At 41.1% G+C, this 19,831-nt stretch overlaps 3 protein-coding genes across 5 annotated transcripts in view; 2 read left to right on the plus strand and 1 right to left on the minus strand.

Annotated features, from left to right (window-relative positions):
* LOC119728391 lies at window positions 1-2,733 on the plus strand. Of its 2 annotated transcripts, XM_038200615.1 has the most exons (5): window positions 1-80; window positions 236-303; window positions 968-1,058; window positions 1,920-2,006; window positions 2,213-2,733. In XM_038200615.1, the coding sequence occupies exons 2-5, from the start codon at window positions 238-240 to the stop codon at window positions 2,428-2,430; spliced, it is 462 nt and encodes a 153-aa protein (XP_038056543.1). In that variant the 5' UTR covers window positions 1-80; window positions 236-237; the 3' UTR covers window positions 2,431-2,733. The 2 variants fall into 2 exon arrangements, with proteins under 2 accessions (XP_038056543.1, XP_038056542.1); XM_038200614.1 differs by having other exon boundaries at window positions 13-303.
* On the minus strand, window positions 2,535-5,905 carry LOC119728390 (THAP domain-containing protein 1-like). 2 transcript variants are annotated; one of them, XM_038200613.1, is made up of 3 exons: window positions 5,855-5,905; window positions 4,489-4,684; window positions 2,535-3,684 (listed from the first exon to the last, which is right to left on the minus strand). In XM_038200613.1, exons 1-3 carry the CDS (start codon window positions 5,893-5,895, stop codon window positions 2,995-2,997), a joined length of 927 nt encoding a protein of 308 aa, XP_038056541.1. In that variant the 5' UTR covers window positions 5,896-5,905; the 3' UTR covers window positions 2,535-2,994. The 2 variants fall into 2 exon arrangements, with proteins under 2 accessions (XP_038056541.1, XP_038056540.1); XM_038200612.1 differs by lacking the exon at window positions 5,855-5,905 and adding an exon at window positions 5,558-5,784.
* Window positions 5,833-19,831, plus strand: part of LOC119728392 (kinesin-II 85 kDa subunit-like) — a 24,269-nt gene continuing 10,270 nt past the window's right edge. Inside the window, exons 1-9 of the mRNA XM_038200616.1 lie at window positions 5,833-5,966; window positions 7,215-7,331; window positions 7,956-8,097; window positions 8,629-8,773; window positions 8,924-9,008; window positions 9,507-9,612; window positions 9,752-9,891; window positions 10,972-11,169; window positions 11,406-11,580. Coding sequence (XP_038056544.1) covers window positions 5,961-5,966; window positions 7,215-7,331; window positions 7,956-8,097; window positions 8,629-8,773; window positions 8,924-9,008; window positions 9,507-9,612; window positions 9,752-9,891; window positions 10,972-11,169; window positions 11,406-11,580 — 1,114 coding nt within the window. The 5' untranslated portion in view covers window positions 5,833-5,960. The remainder of the gene's footprint in view (window positions 5,967-7,214; window positions 7,332-7,955; window positions 8,098-8,628; window positions 8,774-8,923; window positions 9,009-9,506; window positions 9,613-9,751; window positions 9,892-10,971; window positions 11,170-11,405; window positions 11,581-19,831) is intronic.

The raw sequence follows: 19,831 nt of genomic DNA on the forward strand, positions 1-19,831 counted from the left end.
CGAGAAGTGAATGCAAATTGCATGTCACATTATGCAAACAACCACAATGAATGCATCATAAAAAACCTCAACCCCATAAGGTATAGAAAATTATATTAAAATTTGAAATTTCAGATTTGAAAACAAGTTCGTGTTAGGCAAGTGGTACTGTGTATCGCTCTTACGACTTTTGTGGGGATATAAACCACAAGAACTTAAACCGTCATGTTAACAAAAGTGTATGTGTTATTTATAGTGATGGCCATCAGAGGAGTCTGTTGCAACTATGACCAAGCAACTAGAGATATACAGCGCAGCAATATGGTAAGAAGAAAAAAAACGTCAGTTCAATTATTGGTCTTCAAATTATGTGATGTAAAACTGTGGCTCATACTTTTATGAATGTGAAAAATTTGGAAACGTATGGCTTAATTTGTACGAATTACCTAACGTTATTAGGCCAATGGCAGTTGTTAATCTATAGTTAAACCCTAACTCCCTACTGTCTTTTACTAAGTACTGGACCAAGTCCGCCAAAATCCATCAATCACACTACTTCCAATGCATGCTTTGCTCTAGGCCTTCAGGCCCAAGTCCATCATACTCCATTAATATTCAGTCAAACCACGCCTGCAGGACCGAATCCCCCAAAATCCACCAAAACTGGGGGGATGGATTTTGATGGAGTTGGGGAGGCGAGGGTTAATTAATTTCTAAAATTTGTATTCAAAATTCACGTTCACATTATTTCTGAGGCTTGTGTCTTGTGCCAAAATAAGTTGAATTTTCTCAGTCCAAATTTCGGGGGGGTGGGGTGGGGTGGGGGGGGGGTGGGCAACATATTTGTAAACAGTGACTGACTGACCGTCATTGGTGAAAAAGTTGTGTCAGGTTAAAGCATTCAATTTATCATCCTTTTTTGGGGGGGGGGGGGGGCTAACTGTGACTTTGAACTTATTAGTTTTGACAAAATGTATTCCTTATTTAGGAATTCTCAGTGCTGAATGTAACATGCGTCGAGGATGACACTGCTTGCGCACAATGCTTCACAGTGCAGGCCAATGGACTGTGGTGCTTATGTAAGTACAATCTTGTCATGTAATGATAACCTGCATGGCCCAATTTCATTTCACAGCAAAAGCACGCTTAACTCCAGAGGAGAAAGTTGCTTAAATCGGTGACGTAACAAAAGAAATCTCCATGTGCGTAACAGTTAGCACATCTACACCATGAAATGTTTTCTGCTAGAGCAAGCACAAAAAGCAAGCAATATGACATTAGTATGCTCTACATGTAAATTTGTACTCAAGATTCTGACGAACAGGGGTAATTTACAAATAATTCAGTTGACCCACATTCAATGTTCAATTGACCCACATTTTACATTCAGCCAATGAAGACATACAATGCAATGGCGAAATGAGAAAGAGGTACCACCCAATCACACTTTGATGGAAGCAAAATTTCTTTTTTTTTAATTGTTGGATATGCATGAGAAAGGCTAGTCTGAGTATCACCCCATTATCCACGGAGCAAGACTCCTGAATAACGTCTGATATGTTTTGACAAAGCGATATATGCAAGCCGCGCCCCAGCCAATCGGAGTCGACTTTACTAAATTGTGACGTCATTTCATTCCTAAATCAGACTAAATGGTTTGATTGGTCAATTCGAATGCAGTGTTTTGTAATACAACAACAGCTAATAATCGCGCAACATGATACAGAGCGCGTGACACATTTTTTTTTAATCCATTGTCTTTAACGGGTGAATGACCGAAAATCCGATATAGAAGGCCCCTGCTGATTGGTCAAAAACTAGGAGGTCAAGAGGCGGGGTCTTGCCTAATTAATCAGCAAATCTGTTCATATGTAGTAGACCATTACATAGACTAGAGAAAGGGCACCGACATTACTTTTCCTTTTTTTTTTCTTTCCAAGATGCACTGGAGTTCACGAAGGACCCAGACACTTACAAGCTGTCCGCATTTGATGGAATCAGTGAATGGGACTTTCAGTTTGTGCAAGGTAAGACATATAAGCAAATTATGAAGGACAAAGCACAGATACAACCCAGACCGCAACGTGAACCTCTGAAAGAACCCCTGAAATCAGCAATCATAATAAACATTTCCGGAGGGGGGGGGGGGGGTGACGCGCCGGGTGCGTACACAGATTTCTACATTGAAATAAAATGTACAAAATTTAATTTCTGTTCTCATTGCTCCACACAGATGATTTGGCAGGGCAGTTCCGTTTCTGCATCCAACTGCAAAATTACTTCGACGAAGCGGTCCACGCCGATTGGAGAGATACCCTATGCTTGGACAACGACTTCACAGAAATCGCCGTGCCGAGAGAGTGCAGCAGGCCCCTGATAACGCTTACCATCGACAGCCACATGGCCAATGGCCCTGTGATGGGCGGGCAATATCTGTACTGCATTCCCTAAAGGTTGCGGGGGTTTCAAAATGGCACGGGCGACTATGATACATGTTGATATCCCGACTTATAATCAAGGAAAAAGAAAATGAAAGACAGCTCTTCAAGAAAGTATTAGATTAAAACATTGAAACCTTATTTTATCATCTTTCAAATTTACAAGAAGCTTTAGCATTTAACAACATGCTTTACGAAGTTTATGAAGGTAAAATATATTCAATTCAATTACACTTTTTATGTTTCTTGTTCTTAAAAGGAAAAAATGTAACATTTGTAATGTAACATAAATATAAAAAACATTTGGCAAAATGAACATCCACCTTAGATAATTGTTCTTATGTACAATAATACCAACTGGTGATGGCTTTAAACAACTGCTGTGGAACCCATTGTGTTCGTTACACCAAGTTGTACCGTACTTTTATAGGACAACTCAAAGCAACTGAACGTTGCGCTTTGCATAACAAGAAAACAGTACAAAACAGAACTCACTGACCAATATACCAAAACTGGAGAGGTAACGAATGAATATTCTGAGGAAAATCAACCAAACAGCTGGTTTTATTTCAGGCGTTTAAACATCTGAATTAGTTTGGGGAAGCAGCAACTGTGATAGCTCCTCAGTGGACATCAGACTCACAAGCGACAGCTCAGTCATGGCGTTCAAGTCTTCTTGCTCGGAGCCTAGCTCTTTTGCTTCATCTTTTTTCACACTGCGCCGTCTCCGCAAGAGGGAGGGATGTGGGAGCGCGCCATCAAAACTCTTCCGGGTGTAAAAGTACGCTTTGGGGGACAGAGACATCAGCTTCAAGGCAAAGTCCGCAACCACGGCCGGGTATTCCCCGTAACACGCTTTTCCCCTCTTCTTACTCCTTGACATCCTTTTCAACAGCTCGACGGCTATACCCGGCAAAGTCTCCGACAAAACGTCGAGACTGGCAGCCGCTGAAGGTCTCTTTTCCTGTAACGCGTAGATGGTCGCTTCCAGAGAACACACCTTCTTTTCCAGGCGTCGGCATTTCTGTTGCGTCATCCTCAAGCGTTTGTTGACGCTGCACAGCTTGGCACAAGTGAAGTCCAGTTTACGCTTCAAGACCACCGGTGTGTCGCGGGTGAAATAGCAGTGATCGTGCGACTCTGGTAGTGACGTGTGTACTGCTGTGATGTTGGGCTTCTCCACGGCTTTGCTTGGTGCGTCAGGTTTTTCTGCGGTGGGCTTTGGCAATGCAGGTGGGGCCTCCAGAAGTTCTATTTCCTTTCCAGCCTAGTAGCCAGTCATATAAAAAAGGAAATTAAAAACTTTTTAAGAACCATGATTTGACGGTAGAGTACATGTATATGTTTGTTTGAAGCAACAATAGTGCTCAAAATCTAAAGAAGGGTGCTTAACAACAAACCTGATGAGGTTTTAGCTCAGTGAATGCTGTATTTTCCTAGAAAACCATATTCTAGGATCTCTATTTCAATTCAAAAGTTGCCGAGTCATGTTTTAAACTGCGCCTGAAATCGGCGTCCGGGACACGTTCTCATTCAGCGGATTGCAGGTACGCGATGTCACGCACTGAACTGACGTACGTATCACTTGCGCGTTGTGTCAAAGCTTGCGCGCATCCATCCATGGTGTCTTCGAATTAAAAACGATTACTGACGGAAATTGCCAAAAATGTATCTTTACACGCGTCTTTGGAAAGGCCTTCTTTTATTGTTTTCTTTTAAATGACAGAATGCCAGAAAGAACAATTTTACAGAGAGTTTTAATTGTGCCATTACTATCTTTAAACCAAGTATGCTTTGCAACAATTATTTGGTCAGTTACTTTTGGATAGCTGCAAATGATATAATCAACCTTTAATCATATTGTCTCTTTGTTGACCAACAAGCCAGTCAATTAGTAGACATGCCAACACTATTAATTTGTATGAAAAAGCATTCCACACTTTCCTCAAAGAGGCACGGATATCTATCCACACCAAATATAATACTAATTTGCAATACATTGCATGGCCACTATAATACTCTAGTGAAAAATATAATAACTGTTATTGTTAAAAGTAGAAGGGAAACATACTTTCTTCGGATTATCTGGGAAGTCAAAGATTGTCGGAATGACATTTTCCCTGAGTCTCGTGGTGGCACCAGTCCTATCGAAGTCGGATTCTTTGAAGTGTATGGAGCAGAGCTTGGACCACGGTCTAGGCTTCCAATTGGCTCGCCTGGTGTGGGCAATCCACCGTTGTGCTCTCTCAGGTTGACTCAACGGGAAGCTGAAAATGGAAAATAATTGGAAATACTTGATCATTTAAAGCGCTAAACAGCAAAACTTGGAAACAAAAGCAACAGAGGTTGGGTTATTGAGGAGTATTAAGATTATTTTCTTCATAGACTCCTTGATCAAGTACCCCTCAACTTCACAATTGATCTCTCTCAAATGACGTCACTGCCTAGCCTACGGACTGCCAAGTGCATCGATATTTTGGAAGTCAAATTTTCGTGACGCGCATTGGCTGTGCCGGTTTTCGAAGAAATTTCGAGCAACATGCACGCGTTTAGAACATTTTGCACACTATGAATAGGGGGCGGGGTAGCCCAGGTTGGACGAAGTCTTCATTCTCCGTAACGTAAGAAGGGAAGGGAGTCCACCTGGGCTAGGGGGCGGGGGTTCACGTTTGCATATCTAAATTCCAACACGAAATTACACGAAATATACATGTAGAAAAACTAGAGAGGTCTGAAAAAAAATGCGGGACTTATATGGCCCGCGCCCCATCAATCATTATATTGGCAAGGTTACAGTACGACATTTTCGGGTACATGTTCCAATCTTACTATGAGCTTGTGAGAAAATTGCAATTGTCTGGCTGTGATTGTGAACTGGTGAAATTTTTGGTAAAACAATAACCGCTCTCATGGCTGTCTCTGGTAGTCTGGAGTACGTTATTAAAAATAGCCTAACGATAATTAGAATAAATCGTGGGAAAAATAATTATTTAACTGTCAACTGAGGGAGCATTGCAGAAAACAGGGGATCTGAAGCTCACAGTCACATAAGTTATTCCGAAAATTTGGGACTCTCATTTTTCTCAACTTGACTTGCCAAGCGTTTTAAAAATAAAACGAAGTTTTTGGTGCCAGCTTACCGATGGAAGGTGATGCCTTTTTTGCGGCTTTTACGTTCGTCGCGATTCTTGCATCCAACTGCACAACAACCTGGGGACATTTTGCTTCAATTCCCCCAAACAAATAAAAAAAAACTTGACAGCTGTAATTATCAGTGATTATAAAGTAGGCCGACCGATTTGTGTGAATCCGCAATTTCGTACCATTAATCCACCCTTTTGTTACTAGGTACGAGTTGGTACGCGAGGACTGCTTCGCGATCGGCGAGCTAGCTGGTTGCTGACTGCCGCATGAGGTCGCTATTTACATTAACATACTCGAATTCCTTAGTTTTGCTTCTGTGCACTGCCAATGCCATCTTCTCTTCAAATTTTCCTAACGTATCCTTCCAGCTGATTACGCTGAAACGCTAGAAATCACAACATGCCGGTAAGTCCCCAGTCCCGATTCTGACGTAAAATTTGTGACGGAAAGCATGAATGAAGTGTGTAAATTCGTGGTTTTCCCCTTGGCACTGCACTGGCACTGCACTCGAATCAGTCAATGAATGATCATCATGCACTGGGCTGGACTGGGTGGATGGGATGGGTAATTTTTAGGACCCTGTTCCTTTTTATCCTCGACCCTCCATAATCTGTGCAGGTAACGCTTGCAAAGCGTGCGGATTGTCACACACAAATTGAATGCGAGTGCATAGAAATAGGACTGCGTAGCTTAGGGGGTCTGACGATATGTATTTAAGGTTACCTGGTAAAAAAGACTCACCAAAACAACTGACTAAAATGACACTCAAAAGTGACATTCTGATATTTCTTAGGGAAAGAATTCCATATACGGGCGTCACTTGACTTGCTGTACAAACCCTACGAGACTGGTCTGAAAAATTCTAAGTGTTTTCTCACTAAATGCTTCAATATTTTCCCTGCTAAATTTCACTTTTTTAGGACGTTATCGCTTTCTGATGGCTGATGGGTCATTGTTTTGCAGGGAAAAACTAGTGACATACATATGGAATTCTTTCCTTTCTTGACATATCTGAACAGCTGGTAATGACACCTTGAATATTGACAGGTTTATTTTTGTGGAAAGAGGGCAGGGCTTTGATTTATGAGGGAAATTAAGGGGTAAAAGACGACCAGAGAAACACGTCTAACTGCAAAAAAAAGGTCGGGAAGTCACAGTTTCTTTGAAACTTACAAAATTTCTTTCAAAATTACAACACTTTATCTGAAAAAAAAAAATACATTAGCCTGCAAAAGTCACTGGGCTTGTTAGCTTGAGTAACTCCAGCTCCAATGCTCATCAGGAATTCAACTTATAGAGCTGGAGCTAACAGAAACTAGATCGTAAGAGTCCCTACAAATACGGCACCCTGTGTATAACATACAAAAAATGGTCCACATTTTCCCTCTATCCCAACCCAGATTCCATAACCACCAGATTAACACATACCTCATACTGTGCACTCAGTCATTCACAGAGCTAAAGATCAACTTGAAACAAAACAAAAGTTACTAAAATATGAAAAATATTGATGATTTCGGTGGCTTTTCAGGAAAAAAAAAGTCCAGTGCCACACTGTCATGGCCGGCCGGCTGCGCGCTGTGACTTCTGCCGGCCCACATTGCGACATGCACCTATCTCGTAAACACCAGTTTTTGTTTTAATCTTTCATAGAGTAACAGCGGAGACAATGTGCGTGTGGTTGTACGATGTCGCCCTCTCAATGAGAAGGAAGTCAGTCAAAAGTTTTCCTCCATAGTCAAGGTTGATGAAATGCGTGGAACTGTGCAGGTAAGACGCTTAATAGGGAAATACAGCAGTAATATAAATACAACGTATTGCTACCAATCGAAGTTGTGGTGGCGCGACATCGTACCAACGTACATGTACTGTGTAGGATGTACGTACGTTTGTCTGCAACTGACCTGGCATGACTGGCGTGTTGGCCAGGCAGCTTCATTGCGTTCGGCACGGCACCAGGAGTTTTTTCCGGTAATTTTAATCAATCAAGTAATGAATTCAAAGCACGCTATTAATCAGACCTCAACTGCTAGTATATTTGGGCGTCATTTTGTTTATATAGTGCTAGAAAAAAACACTAGACAGCCGGACTAGTGCAGTCATACACAGCACTAGACCGACACCGAAATCACTAGACATGGTCCACTGTCCAATGAGTATTTCGAGCCCTTGGAGCTGTATACTCCCCAGGGACCTGATGGTATTTGGAATGTTTCATTGGCCCAATGAGCAGAATAATAATGATGTAGCGCCTTGAGCACCAACAATATTGGATAACTGCGCTTTATAAATACCATTATTATATTATTATGCATGAGTTATCAGTGCACAGTTCATTCTGGAGTTGCATGCAAATGTTTTTAATTGGATAGATGTCATTACTTTCTTTATCAGGTTCAGAATCCTGCCGCGCCAAAAGGGGAACCGCCCAAGTCCTTCACATTCGATACTGTATTTGCTCCCGGCAGCAAACAGACAGATGTTTATAATCAAACAGCTCGGTCCATTGTAGATGCGGTGATGGAAGGCTATAACGGTAAGGCCAAGATTAGTCCAAACATTTGGGACTCTCAATACTGTGTATGAGAGTCCCAAAACTTAAGATAGTGAAAACATGCAACGCAAGAAAATAGACTGGCACATGAAACAACCAGTCTAACATCCTTCTGTGCTTCATCAATCAACTGTGTCAAAAGAAATGTCTGGTACCTCATGTCTCTCTCTACATTCTCCCCATAGCAATGCCGCCAGACTACTGAAGGGTCAATCTTTTCAAAAAGGTTGTACCAGTCTAGTCTTAGGCTTCAAATAGAAACCACTTGGCTTTACACTCAGTTTCAAAATGTTAGGTTCAAATTGTTGAAGAAAAGTCTCCTTTGAGACCTCAAACTTGGCTGATGAAGACCCTGTCTTGGGCCCATGAACATTTTGGAGAATTTTTTGCCAACTGACATTATTCTCAAGCAATGAATCACAGACAGTGTATGCTTACCGTTTATTTACTTATATTTATGAAGGTTTATAAACCAAATTATTTTGTTGGTTTCTTCCTTGTGCATATATGAAGGTACCATATTTGCGTACGGACAAACTGGAACTGGTAAGACGTTTACCATGGAGGGGGTAAGAACCCAGCCGGAATTGAGAGGCATCATTCCTAATTCCTTCGCGCACATCTTTGGACAAATTGCAAAGGCTGGGGATAGCGTAAGGTAAATGAATGTTTGTGTTTTTTTTCCATTCAGTGTGACATCTTGAAAATAAATTGTATCTTGTTTCTCGGGGATTCCTTGAATCTCAGAATGCTCAAGCAACAAGTACAGTTTGACAAATCAAAGTTGATGACTTTTTTGATGTGCTAGATTCTTGGTAAGAGTGTCCTACCTTGAGATCTACAATGAGGAAGTGAAGGATCTACTAGGCAAAGACCTGTCGGCCAGATTAGAGGTAAGTCCAGCAGGCAACACCATGCACATTATCGAAATACTCCCTAGCAGGGAATTGCCCCGTTCACTCTCTCAATGCTCATAAGTTCAACATCAACAAAAACAAATAACGAATAACATCGCATCATCATTGGAATCCCTCATTCTCCTGACAATGGGCAGAGCATACTGTTCGAAACGTTGAGTCCCTCCGGTTCTTTTCAGAACCACACATACTAAAAAAAAAAGAGATGTATTCACATGGTGCTACCGCAAACTTATCTTGTCTTAGTATCTTTCCACCATGCAAACCTTTAAATCTCAAAAAAAACAAATATCATTATGAAGTATGTCTTTTATTTGTCGTTCTTTTTGTACAGATACCTGTATGCATGTATAGATACGCATGAATGTAACACAGAATACTTTAAAAGTATTTCTTTGGAATGGGTTGATTTATGAATAAATTGTGATTATTCCTGTTTCAGAGTCTGGTTTTGATCATTTTTTGTGTGTTCAGGTAAAAGAGCGTCCCGACATCGGAGTGTACGTGAAAGACTTGTCCGCCTTTGTCGTCAACAATGCCGACGACATGGACAGAATAACCACGCTGGGAAACAGTCACCGTAAGTAACGAAGAGCCTTCGTGGAGCTTGTCTTTTCTTGCTCCAGTGTTTCCCTGGCAATGCTAATGGGGAAAAAGAGTGAAATTTATCGGCAGATAAAGAATTGTCAGGCCTAAATGTTGACGCGTTTTAATTTCAGGCTCAGTCGGGGCAACCAACATGAACGAGCACAGTTCTCGGTCGCACGCTATCTTCAGCATCACAGTGGAGAGGAGCGATGTTGGACCGGACAAAGAGCAGCACGTGAGAGCGGGCAAGCTGCATATGGTGGACCTGGCAGTAAGTTCAATAAAAAAAAATACAATTTCACGATTTTGTTGTTCTTTTGAGTTGCCTAAATTTAGCATTCACCAAAATGTGTGTCTCAAGAATTTGCTTCAGAAAGGCTTTTGCGAAATTGCGGTTTTGTCTGTGGATTTGGTTTCAGGCCTCGGCTTCATTGTTTTATATTCGCTTGGCAGTTGACACCACACTCTGTCGCATAAGGTTTGGGTTTGGAGGCAAAGCTGGAGACAAAGCCACAGTTTTGTAAACCCCTAAGACATCATCCTGTCATTTTAGACATTCAAGATTTTCCCAGTGTCATTTTTTTCAGAGAGGTTTTAATTTGTAATCTTTGAGTTTCTTTAAATTAAGACTGTATGTACGCATGGCAATCTTTGTGAGCTTATTCACATTCATTCAACACCTTTGATATGCGCAGTTCACTTCACAATTGTAAGATATTTGTCTGTACATGTAAGCCCATAGTCTGAGTATCGGGCATTCATGTGGGCAAAGCCATGCTTGAACGTGGAATAATATCGCCGAATAAATTTTATGCGACTCCCGGGCGCCAGCCAAACAGAATGGTCCTTAGAGACTGTGACCTCATTTCGATCAGAAATGTGGACTAAGTTATGGATTGGTCAGTTTGGATGCCATGTTTTTGTAATGCAACAATGGGTTACGGAAGACCCAATAGAAGGCGCCCGCTGAACGGTCAGAATATCAGAATCTCGAGGTAAGAACGCAGACTTGATTTGTGTAATTAATCACCGAAACTGCTCACATATCATAGACCCTTGCTGTGCAAGGGGATATTCCATAGACTACAGTGAAATCTTGATAAGTCAAACTCTGATAACTTAAAACAACTGTTAAGTCAAACAAAGAATCCATTCCCTTCAGTACTGTAACAATGATATACAACCCTGCTTAACTCAACACTCTGTTGAAGTCAAATTTTGAACCTGTTCCCTTGAGGTTTGACGTATCGGGATTTCACTGTAGTTAGCCCATGTGTCATTCAGCAAAACATAACTAGGCAGTCGTGTGCAAGTTTAATTCTAAAAAGTCTCAATTTGTGTTTTCTTTTAGGGTTCAGAACGTCAGTCCAAGACGGGAGCAACAGGCCAGCGGTTGAAAGAAGCAACCAAAATCAACCTGTCACTCTCCACGTTAGGCAATGTGATCTCGTCGCTTGTAGACGGCAAGAGCACGCACATACCGTACCGAAACTCCAAACTCACACGGTTACTGCAAGATTCTCTGGGCGGCAATGCAAAAACCGTAATGGTAAGAAAAGAAAAAACTTTTCTGAATTATCTAACGAGCTGTTCTTGTTTACTAAATCTATTTTTATTTGTGGATAACTGAAATAAACAGCGTAAAAATGTAAGCACAATAATTCATGTTACAAAAACAAATATTTTCACACAAGCAAGTACAACACTCGATTTTTTGCACAAAGACATCCAACAAATTTGTGTACAAATGTAGAAGTTTTCTCTGTTATATTGTTCTTTTTGCAGTGTGCTAACATCGGACCGGCAGAGTACAACTATGACGAGACAATCAGCACACTGCGTTATGCCAACAGAGCCAAGAACATCAAGAACAACGCGCGCATCAACGAAGATCCCAAAGACGCTTTGCTGCGACAGTTTCAGAAGGAAATCGAGGAGCTCAAGAAAAAGTTAGACAGAGGTAAGATATTTAATGCAGTTGCATGTGGGTCACTCTTGAAACCTCAGGGCACCTTCTTACTGCTACATTAAGAAGTAGCTGTGCTTTCCTTTCCTTTTGCTCACTCCTACAAAAACATCAAAAATTCAAGGGAGATTTTGAAGGATCGGCAGGCGATGAACTTTAAAGTCATATTTGCATCAGTTTCCAACTTATTTTTGTTTGAACCATATTCTTGAAAATTGCATGTTTTTTGGATAAATATTTGTGTCTCCTAATGCCAATCGGTATCGACCCAGTGATTTCAAACCTTGAACTTGCAAGTGATTCTTGAGAAATATGTACATGTAGTTGAAACTGAAAGCTTCTTCATAACTTTCCCCCAAAGTTTCCCCGTCATTATAAGATACATAAGAAATAGTTTTGTCTCTATTGTTTTTCATAACTTTCCCCCAAAGTTTCCACGTCGTTATAAGATACATAAGAAGTAGTTTCGTCTCTATTGTTTGTCATAACTTTCCCCCAAAGTTTCCTCGTTGTTATAAGATACACAAGAAGTAGTTTCGTCTCTATTGTTGTGACAGTATTGTTACTAACGCTACCAACGCATACATTACAGTTTCACAATTGACTTTCGCTTGAAATCTGAACAGTTTTTGTTTCGGGGTTTACTTCTATTTCAGTGCTTGCTCCACTTAACTCTTTTTTTTTTTTGCAATGCAAAGAAAGTGTAAAGTAAGAAATGAAAGCTACATCTTTGCTTTATCTGGTTCGTAAGTGACTGCGTCATACATGCACACGCACCACTGATTACTAGCGCCCATTGGCTGAACACGCCACTGTGCACTACTTCTGGTTCCTGTGGCTCCAATGATTTTCAATGCTACTCCCTATGCAGTGAGCGTGGTTTAAGTTGAACTGACGTCACACTTACGCACTAAATATTGTATTTAAAACTGATATTTGTGCAACCTTTTAGTTTTACTTTTGTAAATACCACAAGGAATTAAAGGGAGGTTCAATTGCATTCTGTACACCTTTTATCTTTACACTACATTTATGATTCTTATCTCCAAGCAAACTTGAATCACAGATCCTGATTGGTCAATCCATGGCAACAACAGTGTGGTATTATTCCATATACCCACGGTCCATATAACACCACGAGTATCACGCGTTATCTGAGCTTACGCGGCGCGGTTAGTGCTGCACAGGCCACTGTGAATTCCAAAGTCGCGCATTGCATCTTTACTGTGCGTCAAGTTTGCTTGAATGATAAATTCAAAATCCCACTCTCACTCATGGAATGTGGAAAATGTAATTCCATGTGCCAATCAGCTTTCGGCCTGGTGGCATGTGGACACCCACGCACTGCATTATTCAGTACTCCACTCACGCTTGTGGGATAACTAATATTATCTTCAAGCAAACTAGAATCCTCCATCCTGATTGGTCAACTCATAGCAACAAACATGCTACATTGACCATATACCACAGTCCATATCATACTCCAAATGTCGCGCCTTTCCTAGATGCGTGCGCCATTCTGCTGCGCGTACGTGTAATAGAATAACAGCTAGAAAGTTCATGTACAACGTGTTCGTTCCAACTTTACTGTACATCTTGTTTGCTTGAAGATAAATTTATCATTCTACTCGTGCTCGTGGAACACGGAAACTGTAGTGTGTCTGTTTCCCACGTACATGTACCACTCGGCCTTCGGCCTCATGACGTGGCACACAGATGGCACAGATGCACTACATTTATTCAGTATTCCACTTTGCACTTGTGGAATATTATATGTATGCACACTGAAGAGTTTTACTATAAATGTTAGTAATACTCTCTGGGTCTAAAACCTGTAGCAAATACATGCACATATATATATATAAGAAAAAAGAAAAGTCTTCAGCTTTTAAATATTTACAGTGGTGAATTGTCATCCCATTTTTAGAGCATGCAAATCTTCACGAGATATGACCATAGAAACAGTCCCGTTTCTTACAATTTAAATACATTTTTCACACAGGGAGTTTAATTAGGGTTAAGTACAAGTACAGTAAAATGTGTTATCTAGTGGAAAGGCAAAAGGATTTACATGAAGGAGTGTAATTTAAGTGTATGCAGAATGGTGGGTTGTCACTGGCATGATGTGCCTGCAGCAGTAAAAACCCATGGTTTGTGTTTGTGTAGATGGGCCAACAATCTTTTCAAAACTTTGATTCAAACTTGGTACAGACAGAAGTGCTATTAGGGGAAATTACAGGATTTTGAAATGACTAAAAGCGTGAGCCACTTATCAGTTTGAGCTAGCTGTAGTTGGCTAGCTGTAGTTGGCTGACATCCACAGATACTGCTCCAATGACACACTGCTGTTGTGCCTGGAACATTGTTTTAGAATGAAAAATACTTGCAAGTGATTGTTGACTATCTGCTGACTCTGCACACTGCTCCCCTTACATGGATGGTTTGCACTCATCAGTTACCAGAGAACATTGTTCTTGACAAGTTTCAAACGATGAACTCCCTTCTGGTTCTGGATGTGCATACTGCTGCCGTAGTGCTGATGACTCAGTGCCAGTCAGCCCAGGACATTGTTCCTGAGTACTTGCAAGTGACTGCTGGCTCTCTGCTGGTTCTGGATGTACACACTGTTCCCCTTGCATGGATGGCTTGCAGCCAGTCAGACTAGAGCATTGTTCTTGATGAGAACTTGTAAGCGCTGGTGTCCCTTGCTGGTTCTGCATGTACCTCAACATGCACCAGAACATTGTGCTGACTGTGCATGGATGCCATGTTGCTGGTGCTTTGCCCGGACCAATGTTCTTCTTGATAGCTGTTCAGTGACTGCTGACTCTCTGTGGGTTGTGCATGCCCTTGGCTTGGTGGCTTGCTGCTGCTTTGCCCGGACCAATGTTCTTCTTGATAGCTGTTCAGTGACTGCTGACTTTCTGTGGGTTGTGCATGCGCTTGGCTTGGTGGCTTGCTGCTGCTTGGCCTGGCAGCACGGTGCTCTTGATAATTTTCTGCCTGTTGTGGAATCACACGTAGCTCAATCTGCTTCCCTGGCTGCGATGGTCGGCTGGGATTCCGTCTTGGACAGCAACGACAGCACAGTTTCAGGCATGAGAATGCCTCGACTACAGCTGCGCGGAAGTCAGTGTTTGTGGCACTGTAGACTAAAGGATCAATTGAGCTGTTGATAAGTTGCACAATTTTGGTACATAGACTCACAATGAAGACTGTTTCTCCTAGTTTCAAAAACTCAACAGTCTGGGTAGACACATCTTTATAGGCTAAAACAACGACAACGATTGCACCTGCAACATCCAGTGAGCTGAAAATGAAGAAGACAGCAGTGTTGATGATTACCATGCAAAGGACCTTGCCTGCTTGCTTGGGACGGTTTGGGAACAGAGCTGATTGATAGTGCACCTTAACCACAATTAAGATGTACAAAACGAGAGTAACAATTAACGACACGATATTGACGATGGCATCAATTGCAACAACTGTGTAAATGAAGACAGCATCTGTGATTGGTACGAATCCCAAAATCACACCAATGATGATGATTGGTACCCAGATTCCTGCCGAAATCTTTGCCGCCCGAGATTTAGAAGCCTTTACATTGAATTTCATTGGATAATACGTTCCATAGAATCTCTCAGCTGCTATGGTAACCACAAAGAAATTAGACGCAGCAAGGACTAAGTATTTGACACATGTTTGTGCTTTCAAAGAGTTCTCTGCCAGTGAAAGATGTATAATTTGCAAGATAAGGAAGAGTGAGTCAGCCACAGCCAAGTTGGATAAGTAAATGTTGATGATTGTATGCATGGACTTCACTCGAATCACCGTGTAGAGAAAGACTGTGTTTATGAGAAGGCCTATTGGTGCAATGATGCAAGTACACACTGAGACTATTTGTACATTTCTTTGTAAAGCAGCCCTCAATTTTTCCTCTTGCTTTGAAACCTTGAAATCCTGTGAAAGCGATCTAGGGGAAGCCATCACCTACTGTTTGTACACTGTAGTTCATTCACTGTACATGTACATGTAGCATTGATCTCCACTTTCAACATTTGATCTGAACTTGCAACAGATATCTGATAGTCTGCACTATTCCAAGATATCACACCAGTTTTATACCAACAGCCAATGTAAGAACTATGCAGGTGAAAATGAAAGCGAATCACATTTTCTCCCCAATATTTCCTCATCTCCAAAAATTACTCAGAATTACATGTAATTTTGTCCCTTCAATTTTTGACAGGAGTGGAACCAAGGCTCACGTTACAGTTTCACAAGTAGAGGGAATGTACATCATTGGCTTTTGCTGTAATTTTCAGAAATGAACTTTTTGAGGGGATAGTATAATAGATCAAATATTGTTACACTGACATGTTTGAAGTTTTGTGTTCGAAAATGTTGGAAAAACAAAAAAACAAAAAGAAATGTTCAAGTAGTCTGGTTCCCTGACTCTACTTATAGATAAAATGGATCAATTTATAGATGTTGGAAAGTTGTAAGGGAATCAGTCTAGCTAGCCTGTCAGCCGACCACCGTTGGAAATGTATACAAAAATATCATTTTCTTGATAATGATTTCACACCAGGTGCCATAATTTTACAGGCTGCTTTAGACTGTCATTTACCAACATCCTAGTAAGGTATTTTGTAAGAACTTGTAGTTTTATTTTTCGATGTTTGCAAATGTTGTATATTCCCTTTCAAACAAAATATCTGATAAATGTTTGTTTCAGAGTTTACATGTACTTCATTACATTTGGAAAATTTGTTTTAGTTTTTGGTTGTGGGGTTGTTTTTTTGTTTGTTTCCATGCACAAAATGTTACATTCAAACATGTTAGAGGTCCACTCCATGCACAAGTACCCCCTCAACGGTAAGAAAGGGAGAATTGGGGGAAACCACTTGGAGTGATATTCGAATGCATCGTTGAAGACACCTGTTGTTTGGTGAAGACACCATGGGTTTGCGCACATTCAGAATTACAGTAGTCGTGCGTACTTTGCGCTATACATGCACTAACCAGTAGGCACTCGCGGTGTGCCCATCCAAAGGGCTCTTGAGCATAGTATAAAAAAGCGCCCTCTCTTTTTCGCGTACAGAGCCCATTATACATGTAGTATTTCTGAGTAATTCTTAGTTTTATTTTGGTTCATATCACAAGATTGAGGAGGTGGAATTACACTCCACATCTCCTGGAGTTTTACACATCATCAATTCATATGCATACATCCTAGACTTATCTATGGACTCCGTGTGTGGTCAATAGAGGGTGCTTTGTGACTGCTTGAGAGCCCCAGTGGGAGGAACACACTGCTTTCTGCATGTATAGTGGAAAGTATGCATCAATCTTTTTATTCTGGACTGCACTGACTTGTAGCGTCTTCACGTGAGCATCAGGCATCATCATCATGTGTTCAACTTAGTGCGTATCGCAGCAGTGTGTTCAAGAATCCTCCCCAGTGGTCTCCCCCAACCCTTGTAGGCTTTTGAACTGATGCAAAAAATGACACCATTAGAGTACACAATCCAGCCTATTGAGCTACTCACATTAGTTGGAGCCGTTTCTTTCCACTGCTAGCTGGCCATTATCTGCTGTTGGGATGGCACATTGTCTTTGGTGACTCAGTGTGGATTCTGATGCAGGATGTCATTTGGGATTGAGCATTGTTCTTTAAAACTCTGTGGTGATTGCCTCCTAAGACTGTTCTCCATTCCTGGGTACGTTTAGAGCTTGCAGCGCGGAACAAATGTGTGTAAAATAAGCTGATAACCAGGTTTGAACATTGTCCCTGAGAAGCTTCAAGTGTTGCTGGCACTCGTGGGCCTGTTGTTTCCTTTGCAGGGGCAGGTTGGAGTCAGTCCCCTTGGATCATTAGTTTTCTCAACTTTTGAGTGATTGACTCCCTGCTGGTTCTTGATGCATACACTGCTCCTATGGCACACTGCTGTCATGCCTGGAACATTGTTTCAGAGTTACTTGTAAGTGATTGTTGACTTTCTGCTGACGCTGTTCACTGCTCCCCTTACATGGATGGCTTGCACTCATCAGTTACAAGACAATATTGTTCTTGACAATTTTCAACCGATTGACTCCTTTCTGGTTCTGGATGTACACACTGTTCACCTTGCATGGATGGCTTGCAGCCAGTCAGACTAGAGCATTGTTCTTGATAAGAACTTGCAAGCGCTGGTGTCCCTGCTGGTTCTGCATGTACATCGACATGCACCATAACATTGTGCTGATTTTGCATGGATGCCTTGCTGCTGCTTTGCTTGGAACATTGTTCTTCTTGATAGCTGTCCTGTGACTGCTGACTCTCTGTGTGTTGTGCATGCCCTTGGCTTGGTGGCTTGCTGCTGCATTGCCTGGCAGCATGGTGCTCTTGTTCATTTTCTGCCTGTGGAATCACACGGAGCTCAATCTGCTTCCCTGGCTGCGATGGTCGGCTGGGATTTTGTCTTGGACAGCAACGACAGCACAGTTTCAGGCATGAGAATGCCTCGACTACAGCTGCGCGGAAGTCAGCGTTTGTGGCACTGTAGACTAAAGGATCAATTGAGCTGTTGATAAATCGGAAGATTTCTGTACATAGAATCACAATGATGATTTTTTCTGCAAGTTTCAAAAACTCAACAGTCTGGGTAGACACATCTATATTGGCTAAAACAACGACAACGATTGCACCTGCAACATCCAGTGAGCTGAAAATGAAGTAGACAGCAGTATTGATGATTACCATACGAAGGACCTTGCCAGCTTGCTTGGGACGGTTTGGGAACAGAACTGATTGATAGTGCACCTTAACCACAATTAAGATGTACAAAACGAGAGTAACAATTAACGACACGATATTGATGATGGCATCAATTGCAACAACTGTGTAAATGAAGACAGCATCTGTGATTGGTACGAATCCCAAAATCACACCAATGATGATGATTGGTACCCAGATTCCTGCCGAAATCTTTGCCGCCCGAGATTTAGAAGCCTTTTCATTGAATTTCATTGGATAATACGTTCCATAGAATCTCTCAGCTGCTATGGTAACCACAAAGAAATTAGACGCAGCAAGGACTAAGTATTTGACACATGTTTGTGCTTTCAAAGAGTTCTCTGCCAGTGAAAGCTGTATAATTTGCAAGATAAGGAAGAGTGAGTCAGCCACAGCCAAGTTGGATAAGTAAATGTTGATGATTGTATGCATGGACTTCACTCGAATCACCGTGTAGAGAAAGACTGTGTTTATGAGAAGGCCTATTGGTGCAATGATGCAAGTACACACTGAGACTATTTGTACATTTATTTGTAAAGCAGCCCTCAATTTTTCCTCTTGCTTTGAAACCTTGAAATCCTGTGAAAGCGATCTAGGGGAAGCCATCACCTACTGTTTGTACACTGTAGTTCATTCACTGTACATGTACATGTAGCATTGATCTCCACTTTCAACATTTGATCTGAACTTGCAACAGATATCTGATAGTCTGCACTATTCCAAGATATCACACCAGTTTTATACCAACAGCCAATGTAAGAACTATGCAGGTGAAAATGAAAGAGAATCACATTTTCTCCCCAATATTTCCTCATCTCCAAAAATTACTCAGAATTACATGTAATTTTGTCCCTTCAATTTTTGACAGGAGTGGAACCAAGGCTCACGTTACAGTTTCACAAGTAGAGGGAATGTACATCATTGGCTTTTGCTGTAATTTTCAGAAATGAACTTTTTGAGGGGATAGTATAATAGATCAAATATTGTTACACTGACATGTTTGAAGTTTTGTGTTCGAAAATGTTGGAAAAACAAAAAAACAAAAAGAAATGTTCAAGTAGTCTGGTTCCCTGACTCTACTTATAGATAAAATGGATCAATTTATAGATGTTGGAAAGTTGTAAGGGAATCAGTCTAGCTAGCCTGTCAGCCGACCACCGTTGGAAATGTATACAAAAATATCATTTTCTTGATAATGATTTCACACCAGGTGCCATAATTTTACAGGCTGCTTTAGACTGTCATTTACCAACATCCTAGTAAGGTATTTTGTAAGAACTTGTAGTTTTATTTTTCGATGTTTGCAAATGTTGTATATTCCCTTTCAAACAAAATATCTGATAAATGTTTGTTTCAGAGTTTACATGTACTTCATTACATTTGGAAAATTTGTTTTAGTTTTTGGTTGTGGGGTTGTTTTTTTGTTTGTTTCCATGCACAAAATGTTACATTCAAACATGTTAGAGG

This window comes from Patiria miniata, unplaced genomic scaffold, assembly GCF_015706575.1.
Source record: "Patiria miniata isolate m_02_andy unplaced genomic scaffold, ASM1570657v1 HiC_scaffold_20, whole genome shotgun sequence".
Classification (NCBI taxonomy): domain Eukaryota; kingdom Metazoa; phylum Echinodermata; class Asteroidea; order Valvatida; family Asterinidae; genus Patiria; species Patiria miniata.